Source organism: Rutidosis leptorrhynchoides, unplaced genomic scaffold (assembly GCF_046630445.1).
Source record: "Rutidosis leptorrhynchoides isolate AG116_Rl617_1_P2 unplaced genomic scaffold, CSIRO_AGI_Rlap_v1 contig259, whole genome shotgun sequence".
NCBI lineage: Eukaryota > Viridiplantae > Streptophyta > Magnoliopsida > Asterales > Asteraceae > Rutidosis > Rutidosis leptorrhynchoides.
The window spans coordinates 16,382-30,965 of record NW_027266506.1 but is presented as its reverse complement, the minus strand read 5'-3'; the positions used below and the strand labels follow the sequence as shown (position 1 = coordinate 30,965).

At 37.8% G+C, this 14,584-nt stretch overlaps 1 protein-coding gene and 1 pseudogene across 1 annotated transcript; one reads left to right on the top strand and one right to left on the bottom strand.

Moving 5' to 3' along the window:
* Positions 1–2,832: 2,832 nt before the first annotated feature.
* On the bottom strand, positions 2,833–6,329 carry LOC139882335 (transcription factor GTE8-like). The gene is given in 11 exon segments (XM_071866675.1): positions 2,833–3,174; positions 3,263–3,393; positions 3,494–3,560; positions 3,649–3,749; positions 3,837–3,917; positions 4,068–4,140; positions 4,225–4,274; positions 4,822–4,953; positions 5,040–5,088; positions 5,171–5,569; positions 5,571–6,329. Coding segments are annotated over 11 exon segments (2,184 nt in total).
* A 3,496-nt stretch (positions 6,330–9,825) lies between these two features.
* Positions 9,826–13,068, top strand: LOC139882334 (putative disease resistance protein RGA3; annotated as a pseudogene).
* The last annotated feature ends 1,516 nt before the right edge of the window (positions 13,069–14,584 follow it).

The window sequence follows — 14,584 nt, the reverse complement described above, 5'->3', positions numbered from 1 at the left end:
TAGTAATATTTTTTAAAAGTAAGAATATATTTTCTTAAAAATATATTTTATTGATAAAATTAAAAGAAGTAACCAGCATGCATATTTACAATTTAATTGTTTTTATAAAATTAGTAGTTTAGTAGAATGTAAATGTTCAAAAAGTTCACACCATCAGGACACTGTTTAATGGTTAGGCATTTCGAAAGGGCATAATTAAGTTCTATTTGGAGGAAGAGCGGGATTTTGGATGGACAATTTGTACGAGGAATTTATAAAACAAAAAATGTTCAAAAAGTTCGTAGAATGTAAATATTGAGGATTAAATAGTTAAAAAAAGTTTTTAAGGACCATATAGTTTAATTTAATTAAGTACGAGGGTGAAAGTAGTAGTTGTTTGGTCGAAAATTGTAAACATTCACAAGACGGAAACAGATTGATCAACAAAGCTTAAAAATCGTATGAATGGTGCTGAGCCTGATATCAAATCCAAGAGAATTTGAGGTACGTCTCCAATTTCAATCCTTCGATTTTTGATTTTTGATTCTTATTTCGAAGAACTATCCATATAAATTATGAACAAATTTAGAAGAAATTTCCAGTATTGTTTAATTAGAGATCTGCTCGTGTTCGATTTTTGGAAGCTTGACGATATAATAGCGTAGATCTGATTTGCGTCCCCGATCAGCTTAATTGAAGTTCTCCGATGAACCTTTGTTCGTGATTAATTGTCTCCGTTTCGTTTAAGTGTGTTTTGTTGATTACCATTAGCTCTGTTAACATGAAGTATTGTTGTTTTACATGGTAGAGATGACTTATCAACATCATCACGCCTTTGATCGGACGATTTTATGTTTTCGTTGATTTATTTACATCAGGGAAGAAATGGCTTGGCTTATTTCGTTCATGTGATTTACCAGGTCCTTTGAGGATGGCAACCAACTTTGGATGTAACTAAGGGTATTCAGATATAATTAACAGAAATCGAGTCTCCAGGCTCCAGCCAATGCCAAAAACAAAGGTAATTCTGCAGCTTCCTATCCTTCCTGCCATATTTTTCATTATCCAAGCTGTACGTCAAAGTAGAAAAGAGTTTTCATGGGCATAGTTGTTAATAACTTACCTTATGTGTTCTATAACATACGTTACGTTATGTTAGGAGTTGCTAACGTTACATAACGACTATCATAACACAGATGAGTATATAACTGTGTCTATCGTGCGTTTTACTTCACGGTACATAACGTTATTACTAGGTTGTTATATTTTTTTAATTTTGGTATGAAACCGTTCTAATTTAAAATGAAATTGGTTCAATCAATTCATTTGAATCGAATTTGGTGGGCCTGAAACCTAGCTAAAAACAAACCTAGGCATTCGTTTCTTTTCTTCACTTAGTTTCAGTTTCACTGTTCACGTTGAAGAAGAGCAGCATACTCTCGACTCTTCACTTCTCGATTTCAAGTTTTAAAGTCTTTCTTCCCTATCTTTTACAACCCTAAATCCAAACTCAAGTTTTTCTTCTCTATTCTTTTATATTTAACTATTGCTAGATGTTGAACATTCCATTCTTTTTTTAAATTACTGTATTTATGTATATAGACAATGTGCATATAACCTACTTTACGATATATGCTATGCGTTACGAAAAGCTGAAAAACGTTGTGCGATGTGACAACTATGGAGTGAACATAGGCATGTATGTTAATTTCCTCCTTTAAGATTGTGAAAAAGTTGACCGACGATGTTGCTGATCTCTGAATACAAACTGGTGGTACTCTTTTTTTCACAATGTCTTCGCTGCATTAGCGGTTATGAGTCATCCTTGTGCTATGATCTTTGGAATTAAACTCTTAAAACTTAAATATCAATTAACTCAATCCAAGTATTATTAAATTTCTGCTCCTTTAACTGCAGCATCCTGCTACAAGTGTTTGGGATCCATTAAATGGTTCGAGAGACACAATTTGATCGATTCCATGAAAGAGGTCGACGAGCTTTTGGTGACAAACTTGGCATATGTATTGTAGTGATTCAACGACTTAACTGGAGATAGCCATAGGTGCCATGGTTATTCGAGGAGATTGACTGGAAGAGGTCCACCAATTCTCATCCATAGCGTGCTCCAACTCAACACCATTTCTGTCATGTATGTTGAGGTATTTTATTTCTATTCTCATGTTTTGAAGTCCATTTCTGCTTTGATACATTATTTTGTCTTTGCAAGTGCTTACTATGAAGTAACTAGACAGTTCCTTTAGGATTAATACTACACTTGCAATTGGTTGATGCATCTGTTCGTGCAATAAACACTTGCATTGCGGCAGCTTTTTAATCTCATATGAATTTATAATATTGGTTGATGCAGCTATTTGTGGGATGCTTCAACATTCTGGAGAGGGGAGACGTTGTGCCTAATCGCACAATTGGTAAGTATAAGAAAATAGTTAACTACAGTCTACACACGGATTATATGTAGAAAAATATCGATTAGAACATCCTTTTTTTGAGGTTGGGACATATAACAAGTTAAATATTAACAAAGATCTCTATTCTACACAGGAAAAAGTCATGCATTCGAGAATAGACCTGGAAAACGTCATACATTCAAAAAGGAAGGAATTGAGCAGAAATCAAAAAGAACAACGAAGCAGGCTGTTTCATGTTTCAACTGTTTTTTTTTCTCAGTTTCATGCAGTTCTTTCATAAAGTTTTGTCCCACACAAAAGAAGTCTCGAAGGTCTCGAAGGGAATTAAATTCACCAAATGTTGTCGTCTTTTGTCTGTATGAAAATGTATACTTTTTTTGAAGTATTCCTTGCTAAAAATATCTCTGTTTCCAACAAGAACACACTAGTCTATTTCACCTTCCTCAATGTCATCATTTTCATTACGATCATTTTCATTATTTAAGGGTTTTGGGACGACAATAGGACTAGTAGTAGTAGGTGGTGGCTCCTCGGCTTCTTCATCTTCCTCGATGTCCTCGTCTTTCATGAACAACCCAAGTTGTTCCAAAGCATTACTCCTTTCCCCAAATTTGAAACTTCCCAATGCATCGAGAGAGATAATAGACTGATCCGGGCTCGTCTCATCTGCCAAGCTCGGCAACTGCTCCGCTGCTGGAGCAGCCCTAAGTAGCTCCAAGTCCTCGAGGAACCGAGAGTTTTCATTGATTTCAACCGTCTTCTCCATCTAGAGAAAACACCATTCAAGTTATCCCCTCAAAATTCATTTTTCCAAGTTTACGCATAAAATTAAGTAAAATCCTTAATTAATCTACCTCGATTAGTGCCTGGCGTGCAGCTTCTCTCTCGATATCCCTCTTTCTTTTAGCCTCCTCAGCAGCTTCTGCTTCGGCCCGTTTTCGAGCAGCTTCAGCAGCCTTTGCCTCTGCCTCTAACCGGGCTCTATCTGAATACCGATCCAAAGAATTAGAAAATAGGTAATGAAATGAACCTTACGTGCACATCGACATTCAACAAAGCAAATAACCAAAGAGGAGACCCCAGACCTTTCTTTTGTTGCAATTCAAGTTCCTCTCTCATCCGCCGCAATTTTTCAGGATCACTCTCATCGTCCTGATACAAAAGGCCACGTTCACATTTGGCATTATTTAGGCAGCCCAAAAATAAGACAAACAACGCTGAGTTGTCAGGTTTAACCAACCTGAACAATCTTCTCTTGAGCTTTAAAGATAGTGTCAGCAAATCGCTTCTTCAGCACAGCAGCCCTATAGAGCTTCTCGGGGTCACTTGGGGCACTATCACCTAAAATGTTTATTTATTGAATAGTCAAAAATCTGCTTTCCGAAAAACCATCATCGCATATGCTTCTTTTCCAAGATTTGAGCTTACCATCTTTTCGGGAGTCTGACTCAACAGAACTTGGCTTTAGCTGAGAAGTTTGCTCGAGCTGATCCAGGCCACTAACAGACTCTGCACAAGACCGCAAACTTCATGAATGGCATTACATTAATATTTTTACGCCCTCAGAACCCTTTTTAACTAAAAGTCGGAGTTCTTTATCAAGAACTTCTGACTCATGCAAAAATACAGCGCCTATGGTTGAAAAGAAAGAATACTGACGTGTTCTATCAAGGTGATCACCATCACTCGTCTTTGCATCTATTTTAACAGCAGACTGTAGAGGCTCAGATACCTGCAATATAGGCAAACAATCAAGTCAGTACAAGCAATCACAGGTTGCCTTTTGGCAAAATTTAGATTCACATCAAGGACTTACCGCTTTAGCGTCATCCTTTTCACTTTCTGAAGAACTACTAGAGTCTGAGCCTGGGTAAAAATGAAAGCAACAAATATTACAAAAATGTATTAAGAAGAAAACTTCCGGTAATGAAAAGTAAATGTAAAACATAGCATACAGCTTTGAGCAGTTCATACTGACAGAAACAGCAGCTGAAAAACCGACTAACACAAGTCCCAATAAAGTGAGTACTCATCATAATTGGACACTTTTTGCTAGTACTGTAGTCAATTCTTTCAGATTTTATTAGTTTCTAAATGACCACAAATCACAGACTGTATCAGTTCTGCCATTCTATTCTATTCTGAGATCAAACTTTACTTTCCAACATTCGTAATCTATTAAAAAAAATCTCTAACATAAATAACCTCGACTTCAGAGAATGCCAGTACTTTTGGTGCAACAAACTACAAGGAGTTCACCAGAACTTTGGTCCAAAGTGTCTCTGTTTGTGAGGGGTATGGCTGACACATAGATATAACGGTCGCGATTGGGCATCCAAAAAATTTAGAAAGGTTTTGGGTATATTTTATACTAACAGCATAAATCACAAAAAAGAAAAACAAGTTTCTTTACCACTGGAATGGACAGGGTCTACGTGTTTATTTTTCTTCTTGTCTATATCTTTTTCTATCTCCACAGGAGGATAGCTGTATACAGGAGGCTCATTTCCACCAATATCAACATCCTCATCAGCATGGTCATTACCTATATATAAGCACACACAATGCCATTTAGTCCAACAGTTGGAGGCCACTCATTTCTTAAATGCAACAAAATGGATCCGGAAAAACCTTTGTCATGTAGCATCGATGAATTGCTGAGCCCTGATACATTCCACATCTGAAAGGGCATAAAGACATTATTATTGCAACTGCTTGGTTATAAATGTGGTAAATGCGCTTCAGCAATTTTCAGGGGTTACCTCTGTTTCGCATGGGTCAGCTCTAATCTGTTTTTTTTGTTTCTCAAGCAAATAGTCATCTATGAGCTTACGTAATGTGAACAAGGTATCGTCACTGAGACCATCAATATCTATCTCAATCTCATCCTCTGCACAGTCCCCTCCATGTGAACTGTGGTCCTTCAAAAACTCTATGACATGTAATGGCATCTCTGCCAGCAATGATTCCAGTTCTCCACCAAGCTTGTGTCGTTCCTCATCTGACATTTTTTGCTTGATAGGTTGTGGCACCACAATAGAATCCACGGAGGTTACCTTTCGCTTTTTGTTTGGAGGCATTGGCTTAGTGGTCTCCACAACTTCACGACTGCTTGATTTGGACGGTAATGGTTGCCTTTCAATGACAGGTAGTTTTTTTCCCAATATTTTTCCACCTTACCTCAAAAAACTTACTCATGGTGTCAGCCATGATATGAGCATCATTTGATGCAGGGTTATAGGTCATCGCATTTCTAAAGGTTAGTCTCACATCATCAACAAACTCCAATGGGCTCGGGTATACTCCTGAAGTTAATTTCCGCTTTATTGTCCCCAAATCCATTGGATGCTTAATAACAGTAAAGTAGTCTGGAAGATTCAGCTTCACCGGATCAACAGGGGTGTTGAAGACCCAAGCAAACTGATGAGACAACAACTGTTTCAAAAGATTCTCACATTTTTTCATCAACAAACTAATCACGGCATTGGGAACCGGAGCTGGCTTAGCCGTCTTAAACCTTCCAGTAGAACCCGACTTTTTCCCAGATAACTGTCTAAAATTTTCAGTTTGACGACGATTGTTTCCATTACTACCACTAAGAATATCAGTGATAACCCCATTGATATTGTGTACCTCAAATTTCTTTTGAATGACACGTATCTGTTCAAGTTCCGTTCTCAACCGGTGTATTAAATCATTTCTTTCAGATAGAGTCATCTTCGCCAATGGATGAATTTGCAATGGAACACCGAATGTATCCCCTTTGTCAGCATTCAAATTCATTAACTTCCTTGACGGGGTGCTCAATTCATCAGCCATATCAGCATCTATTCGACCAGAGATACCAGAACCCTCAGATTCACCAGCTGCCTGGAATGAGCTACGATAATATCCTCCAGATAGCCTATCACTCTTAGCCATCTCCTTTATCCAAATCTTGCCTGGTTATTAACACGTCTGCTGCATACATCAACCAAGGGCAAAACATTACCCCCTCATTTTCAAATATATTCCCCATCTTGGTATCAAAACAACTAATCTCGTTTTGAAAAAACAGCGAAAACATGAACTGTAATTTGTTAGATTCAAGAAATCTCCAGCAACCCAAATAGACGAAAGTTCGAAATGGGATTAAAGAGAACCAATGTATGGAAATTGAAACTACGCTAGGGTTTGGCGAAACACCAATTCTCTTAAAAACAACAAAATCAGAAAGCCATTTTATTAATACAATCAGAAATGATTTACAAAATGTACCCCCAAAATCTTTAGATTTCATCAAATGATATAAACAAAAATCGAAATTTTCAAAATCCAAATAGTGTAATTCAAAAGGACACAAACAAAACAAGAACCCAATACCCCCAAAAGCAATTTACCAGTTTGAAATTCCCAGCGGCTTAGCTTAAGCTTTCCTCTGAACCAAAGAACCCTAATATCGCCGAAACAAGAAGAAATCGAACCAAAACAAAAACCGAAACTTGGAATTACACTCGCAAAACCTAACCCAATTCAAACCCTAACAAATTCAATCGAATCTTCGTAATCAATGATTGATTTCAATTTGGAGGCGCGATCTGGATCACGAACACGACAGAGAGAAGTAAAAGACTTCGCTTCTTTTCACTAGTAGCCTAACAAAAAAATCCCAAAGTTGAGATCACTGCGACGCCTTTTTATATACCACACGATTCAAGAAACTAGGACCGTTGGATTTCCTACATGAAGATCTGACGGTCATGATGTGTGTAATTAACAGCCGTTGGATCTTGATCTTACGGTGGAGAGTGGTTCTGATCTGACTAGATTAATTTAACTAATATTTAATTATTTTTTTAACCTTTTTTTTTTGTTAATTTCGTGTGAACGAACTCAATAATTGAATTATTTGTTTTCACTGGGCGGTGATCGCGTTGACTATGGTTACTGAATCAACGTCACAGATGTGTGGAGGGAATTTTGGTGTACAGTGAAGGTGACCGCAGAGGATCGTGTCATTGTAATTTTTCTAGAAGCTGCTGGATGAAAAATAAATGTTGGAAAATAGCCTCAAAATTCCTTAAACTTTACCTAAATTAATCAGAAGCTCCCTCAACTGCAGACGGAGTTGAATCAATTGAACCGGGAAGAAACTGATTATTGGAGCCAACGCGCAAAAGTCCATTGGCTGGGAGAGGGCGACAAAACACCCATTACTTCCATTCTTCAGCCTCAAATCGTCGGAGAAAAAATAGAATTGAGAAGCTGAAGAATTCTTCCGGAACCTGGGTCACAGATCATCATTCAATTGCAAGGACTGCTACTGATTTTTTCTCTGATCTCTATGCGTCCCAACATCCATCAGGGGCAGATTTATGTGCTGTTTTGAATTGTCTGGAAAATAGAGTTGCAACCGAAGATAATCTCAGTCTTACCTCTCCAATCTTGACAGAGGAAGTAACGGAAGCTCTCTTTAAATCCCATTCCAATAAATCCCCTGGCATCGATGGTTTCTCAGCTGGTTTTTTCAAGTCTCATTGGCCTCATATCAAAGATGATATAACTAAGGGAATTAACGATTTCTTAAATGATGGGGAAGTTCCGGATGATTTCAACCACTCACTGATTGTGCTTATCCCTAAAGTTAAATCGCCAGAGACTATGCAGCAATTCAGACCGATCAGTTTGTGTAACATGATTTACAAGCTGACCTCGAAAGTGCTTGCTACAAGGTTAAAAGCCATTCTTCAGAAAGTGATTTCACCAAACCAATCTGCATTTCTACCGGGTCGTCTTATTTCCGATAATGTGGTCCTTGCTTATGAGGTCTCTCATTCGATCAAGCGAAAATCTGGCAAAACAGGTTGGTGTGCTATTAAAACTGATATGATGAAGGCTTTGATCGTGTGGAATGGATTTATTTGCGAGAGATAATGATAAAACTGGGCTTCTCTCATCAATGGGTTTCTTGGATCATGAAATGTGTCTCATCGGTCAAATACTCAGTTATTATCAATGGCAATCGGAGCAGATCCTTCACACCAGAAAGAGGACTCCGTCAAGGTGACCCCCTCTCCCGTTTCTTTTTCTATTATGTGCCGAGGGATTATCATCATTATTAGCCAAGGCAGAATCACAAGGGCTAATCAAGGGATGTGGAATTTCAAGAGCTAGTCCAAAAATCACGCATCTCTTATTTACAGATGACAGTCTTTTCTTTGTAAAGGCGTATACTGAGGAAGTTAAAGCTCTAAAAGATGTATTTAGATTTATACGAAAGAGCTTCAGGTCAATTAATCAACAACGGCAAATCAGGGGTGTACTTCAGCCCTAACACTTGCCGAGACGCAAGAAGAAGAGTGAAAGATATCCTTGCTATTCAAGAGGTTATTAGCCATGACCGTTATCTTGGGCTGCCCTTACTAGTAGGAAGTTCAAAGGTATTCAGCTTTTAAACATCTTGCAGATAGAGTCTGGAAAAACTCAATCTCTGGTCCACTCGATTTCTTTCGAAAGCTGGAAAATCTGTGCTAATTAATGCAGTCATTTTGGCCCTGCCAACTTACGCAATGGGATGCTTTAGCATACCTCTTGCAGTCATCAATGAAATCGAGATTGCAATTCGAACTTTCTGGTGGAATGGGAAAAGGAAAATTAGATGGGTTGGATGGGATACTGTTACAGCCGTCAAAGAGCGATGGAGGATTGGGATTCCGTAATCTCAGGGCTTTCAATCTGGCGATGCTAGCAAAGCAAGGTTGGAGGTTGATTCAATGTCCGAATTCACTACTTGCCAGGTGCCTTCGAGCAAAATACTATCCCTTTTCTACCTTTCTGGAGGCTGGTATTGGCAGCAGCCCATCTTTGATTTGGAGAAGCATCTTAGAGGGTAGAGCAACTATCCTAAAAGGTGGATCGTGGGTTATTGGAGATGGAAACTCAATCAGAATCAGAGAAGATAATTGGACTCACGGCATCAATCTTTCAGAAGCTGAACGGCAAGCACTTTTTGCTAATGGGATTGGCAGGGTTAGTCAGATTATCGACCAACCTTCAAAAAATAGAATCAACCTCTCCTTGGATCAGTTCTGGGCGCTCAAAAGGCTCATTTAATATCTTTGATCCCTATATCTCCAAATCATGTTGACACGCTAGCATGGGCAAGCACCAAGAATCGTAACTTTACGGTTAGGAGTGCCTATTACACAGCCACAAGCTTGTTATCCTCTTATTTGGTAAGATTTTCTTTTCCTCTCTTTTGGAAGCTGATTTGGAACTTAAATGTATTACCGAGAGTTAAAATTTTTTTGTGGCAAGTGGGACACCAAAGCCTACCAACACGCGATAATTTAATCAAGAGAAAAGTCGACATTATCAATGTTTGCCCTGTATGCGATTCTGCACCTGAGAGTCAAGCACACTTATTTATGGATTGTCTATGGACTACTCGAGTATGGAAGATATTTTTCCCTCTGTTAATGTCGTGGAATGGTCTAACGAGAATTTCTTCTCGTGGTATTTCCGGATATTCCATTTACTGGATTGTGAAAAATGGCAAACATTCAATACTATCCTTTGGCACATATGGAAAAATCGCAACAAGGTGTGGAAAAAGGCTATATGCGGCATGCCTTTTACAGTGGTCACTCAGGCAACCCATATCATGTTGGACTTGAAAGATGCAAACATCAAAAACACTCTCAGAGAACCAATTTCTACGGCTCATCTGAATTGGACTCGACCTCCTGAAGGGGTAATGAAAATCAACTGCGACGCGGCTATCTTCTCAGAACAAGGAAAATGGGGGTTAGGAACTGTTATGAGAAATCATTTAGCCGAAACAATTTCCTGCCAATATGCATATCAGGACGGTTTGCCGGACGTTTATCTTGCCGAAGCCAGTGCCATTCACCAAGGGGTTTTGTTAGCTCAATCAGCCGGCATTGGTAGAGCCATTATTGAATCTGATGCTTTAATCATTGTTAATGAAATCAATAGTAATGGCCCTTGTTTTTTGCCATGTAGGAGTACAATTGCTAGGATAAAATAATTAGTCCTAGGATTTAATTCTTGCACTTTTGTTTTCACACGAAAAAGAAACAATCGACTTGCTCATTCGCTTGCAAACTTAAAATCGAATGGGGGAGGTCGATTGCCTTTTTCTTTGTATTATGTTGCCGGTTTGGACTAAGTTAATGAAATCCCTTGTTATCATAAAAAAAAAAAAAATGGGCTTCTTCTTACATCCACTCGTGTGACAAGCAACACATTCTAAAATAATTAAACTTTAGAGTCAAGTCAACTCGGCCTATTGAAACACATTACTGACCAAAACTCCAAATCTGATTACTCAAAAGTCAAAATCTACTCTCTGTCAATTGTTCATCACCAAAGAAAGAATGGCCGGATCTCCATTTCAGCCATTTTAGAGCTGTTGAATTCAGTTGTTCGACCGGAAGTGGAGAGAGAGCTGACACTTGTATGGGGTGTTAAGAAAGAAGTTGGGAAGCTGACTAGCAATTTCCAAGCCATCCAAGCTGTTGTAGATGATGCTGAGAGAAAGCAGATGAAGGATGCTAATATCAAACAATGGCTAGACTAGCTGAAAGATGTTTCTTACGAAATCGATCATGTCTTGGATGAGTGGAACACTACTATCCTCAAAGTGCATATAGAGGGCAAGAATATTAAGAAGGTATGCTTTTTCATCCCTGCTTCTTATTGCCGTTGTTTTGGGAAAATTAGCCTAAACCGACATATTGCTGTAAAGATTAAAGTTCTGAACAAAAGATTAGATGAAATTGCTGAGGAGAGGAATAGGTATGACTGCCTCTAGTGTTGATGTAGTTGAGATTGTTGGAAGAGATGATGACAGGGTTAAGTTAATTGATATGTTGTTGAGTGAGAGAACTCATCATCAAATCATTACTGTAATAGGAATGGGCGGTATCGGAAAGACTACCCTTGCTCAATTTGCTTACAATGATCAGACTGTATATATGCTGTCATTTTGAAAAGAGAATGTGGGCTTGTGTTTCTGATCCCTTTGACGTGATAAGGGCTGCCAAAGCGATCCTTGAAGCGCTTACAGGATCTACTCCCAGTTTGAATGAGTTAGATCCTCTACTTCGAAGGATTAGAGATGAAATCGATGGAAACAAGTTTCTTCTTGTTTTAGACGACGTTTGGTGTGAAGAATATGATTGGTGTCAGCAACTGATTGACTCTCTCAAGTGTGGTTCACCAGGTAGTAAAGTTCTTGTGACTACGCGTAAAGAGGGAGTTGTGAATGCGATATGCTCGAAGAAAATCTTCCTAGGAGCTTTGACGGATGACGAATGCTGGAATCTGTTTAGCAGGGTCATATTTTGTGATTGGACAGATAAAGAGCGTGAGGATGTAGAAGATATTGGTTTTAAGCTGATTGAGAAATGTAAAGGTTTGCCTCTTGCTGTGAAGACTATAGGATGTTTTTAGCGAATGAAGAAATCTAGATGAGAATGGGTAACCGCGTTAGAACTGATTTATGGACAGTGGCCGAAAAAAGAGGTGTTTTTTCTCCTTTATTGTTGAGCTACAATGATATGCCATCCACACTTCGAAGGTGTTTCTTATACTGTGCGGTCTTTCCAAAAGATTATGAAATTGAGAAAGACTTCATCATCAAGTTGAGGATGGCTCAAGGTTACTTTGGGATAGATAAAAGTATTGAGATGGAAGAAGTTGGTGATGAATGCTTCCGTGAATTGGCAATGAGATCATTCTTTCAAGATTTCAAGACACGCAGAGATGGTACAAGATTTCTGGGTGTGTGAGTCTTAAAAAGTTATGTGGTGGGTTGGGGAAACTTATCAATTTGAGGCAATTGAGGCATTTTGAAACAGGAATGCCTTTCATGCCAAAAGGTTTCGAAAAATTAACTTCCCTTCGTTTCTTAGATATATTTGTGGTGAGTGAAAAAATTCCTTCTCTTTCCAGATTGATGAATTTGAACAAACTTAGAGGGGATCTTACAATAAGAGGATTAGGAAGAGTGAGAGTTGAGAGTGAGGCCAGAAAAGCTAATCTTCATAAGAAACGCCTCAGGATTTTGAGTCTGTTCTTCGACTACGTGATACAAGTTGATGAAGAAGAAACTAGAAGGAGATTGAGTTCAGATGGACAGGTTCTTGAAGCCTTCCAACCTCATCCAAGTTTAGAAATTTTAAGCATATGGTATTACAGAGGCAATGTGGGGTTTCCGAGTTGGATGACGTCGTCGACAGCCACAGACAACCTAAAAAAGCTTTCTATCTGGTATTGTCCAAATTGTGAAACTCTGCCTCCTCTAGGAAAACTCCCATCTCTTGAATCACTAAGAATAGAGGAAATGCACAGTTTGAAGAAGATCGGCATTGAGTTTCTAGGAACGTCAACATCCTCTGCATCGCCAACCATCTTCTTTCCTAAATTGGAAACACTCACATTTACCAACATGCTTGAATGGGAAGAATGGGATTACAATATATCATCTGTACAGGAATTAGAAGGAAGAGAGATTAGTACTTCCACCATTAGAATAATGCCACACCTTACAGAGTTGAAAATTAGGGGATGCCCAAAGTTGAATATTGTACCACAAGACATTGCACAATTGTCCGAAGCTGATGGAACGTTTGGTTCACTACCTCCAACACCCTGATCAATCAGAAGTTGACGTGGTAGGTTTCTCAACGCGATAAGTAGATAGGTGTGTATCTATGCTTCATTTCAAGTTTGTGATATATTTCATCTAATTTTTACTCTCTTTTTTCCGAAACTCTTCCATTTGGCAGGTTCCATCCTATTTGCAGATATTCTACTTTCCATATTACTATTGATTAGGAGCCTTTTGCAGCTCATTACACAAATTATTTCAGGTGGCATGTCTTGTGAATACTTAACTTTCACATATATACATGTCATGTTGCTTAATTACTTGTACTTATACTCAAATACTATGTCATAAGATAGCTTTGTGATTAGTGTATCAAGCTCTATTTAATATTGTTCGGGTCTTTTCTCGGTCATGAGTTGTTATACCTTGGTAGATTGCGCACCAAATAAACATAAGGATACTTGTATATGATCAGATCAGGTGTTGATAGGTTCGGTTTGATCATCTACCATGCATGTTATTAGTACTCTTCTACGAGAAAATTACCTTCTGTTTCACCCTCTTTATGTACAATGACTAGATCATGGCTACATTCAATGTCTTCTTCAAATTTCTACCAGTCTTGGCTTAGGTTTTTTTTTTTTTTTTTTAAATCAGGATGTGTATATTGTATATAGGTACATACCTTCTTTAAAATGGAAATTTCCAATTCTAAGTCTTGTGAAGATAAAAAAAATTGAACTTGTGTCTTTACTTCATGACAGTTTCCTAAACTATGTCAAGGAGTACAAAAACGTCCTATTCAATGGGAAACAAATTCCGGGATCGATGTTTAATTAATGGGTATGTTTTGTGCAACAATCATTTTGTTCTTCTGAAATCGAATAATAATGATTACAGAAATTAATCTATTGTTATCTAATTATTACTAACTGTAATCAATTAAACTAGCTAATAATGGAAAAACTAATCTCTTTTTGAAGTTATGGAAAAACTAATCTCAGTCCAAATCTTTTGAAATTAATTGTCGAAATATTTATTGAATGTGAAGTGTTGATAAGGTAGATATGAAATTTTGAGAAGTTTTTGTATGCACATGGATTGTGTACGTCATCACTATATTAGAATTTGACACGTATAATTTTTGGGGGTTCTTCAAAAAATTTAATTACATTATTGCAGCGGAATTGTGAACCCTTTACAGCAAACGGCTAAATCGATATTTTATCTCATATGAATTCAAAATATACACGTGTCAATTTCTAATTTGAATGTGCAAGTACTGGCCCCTGGTGTGTTAAATTTTTTTGAAATTTTCACCCAAAAAACGAACAAGGTATAACAATAACGGTTTAGACACTGGTTAATTAATGGTAAATTAATGTAGATTAATTGGCTAAAAAGAAGAATTAGCGCGCGGAATATATAAGATCAAGAATATATATATATACACACGTACTATATGATAAGGCCGAGAAGCTTAGCATATACGTTCTATGAATTAACTATCTCAATTAAAGTTGCATATGAAACCAAAAAAAAATACCAAAAAATGATCAAT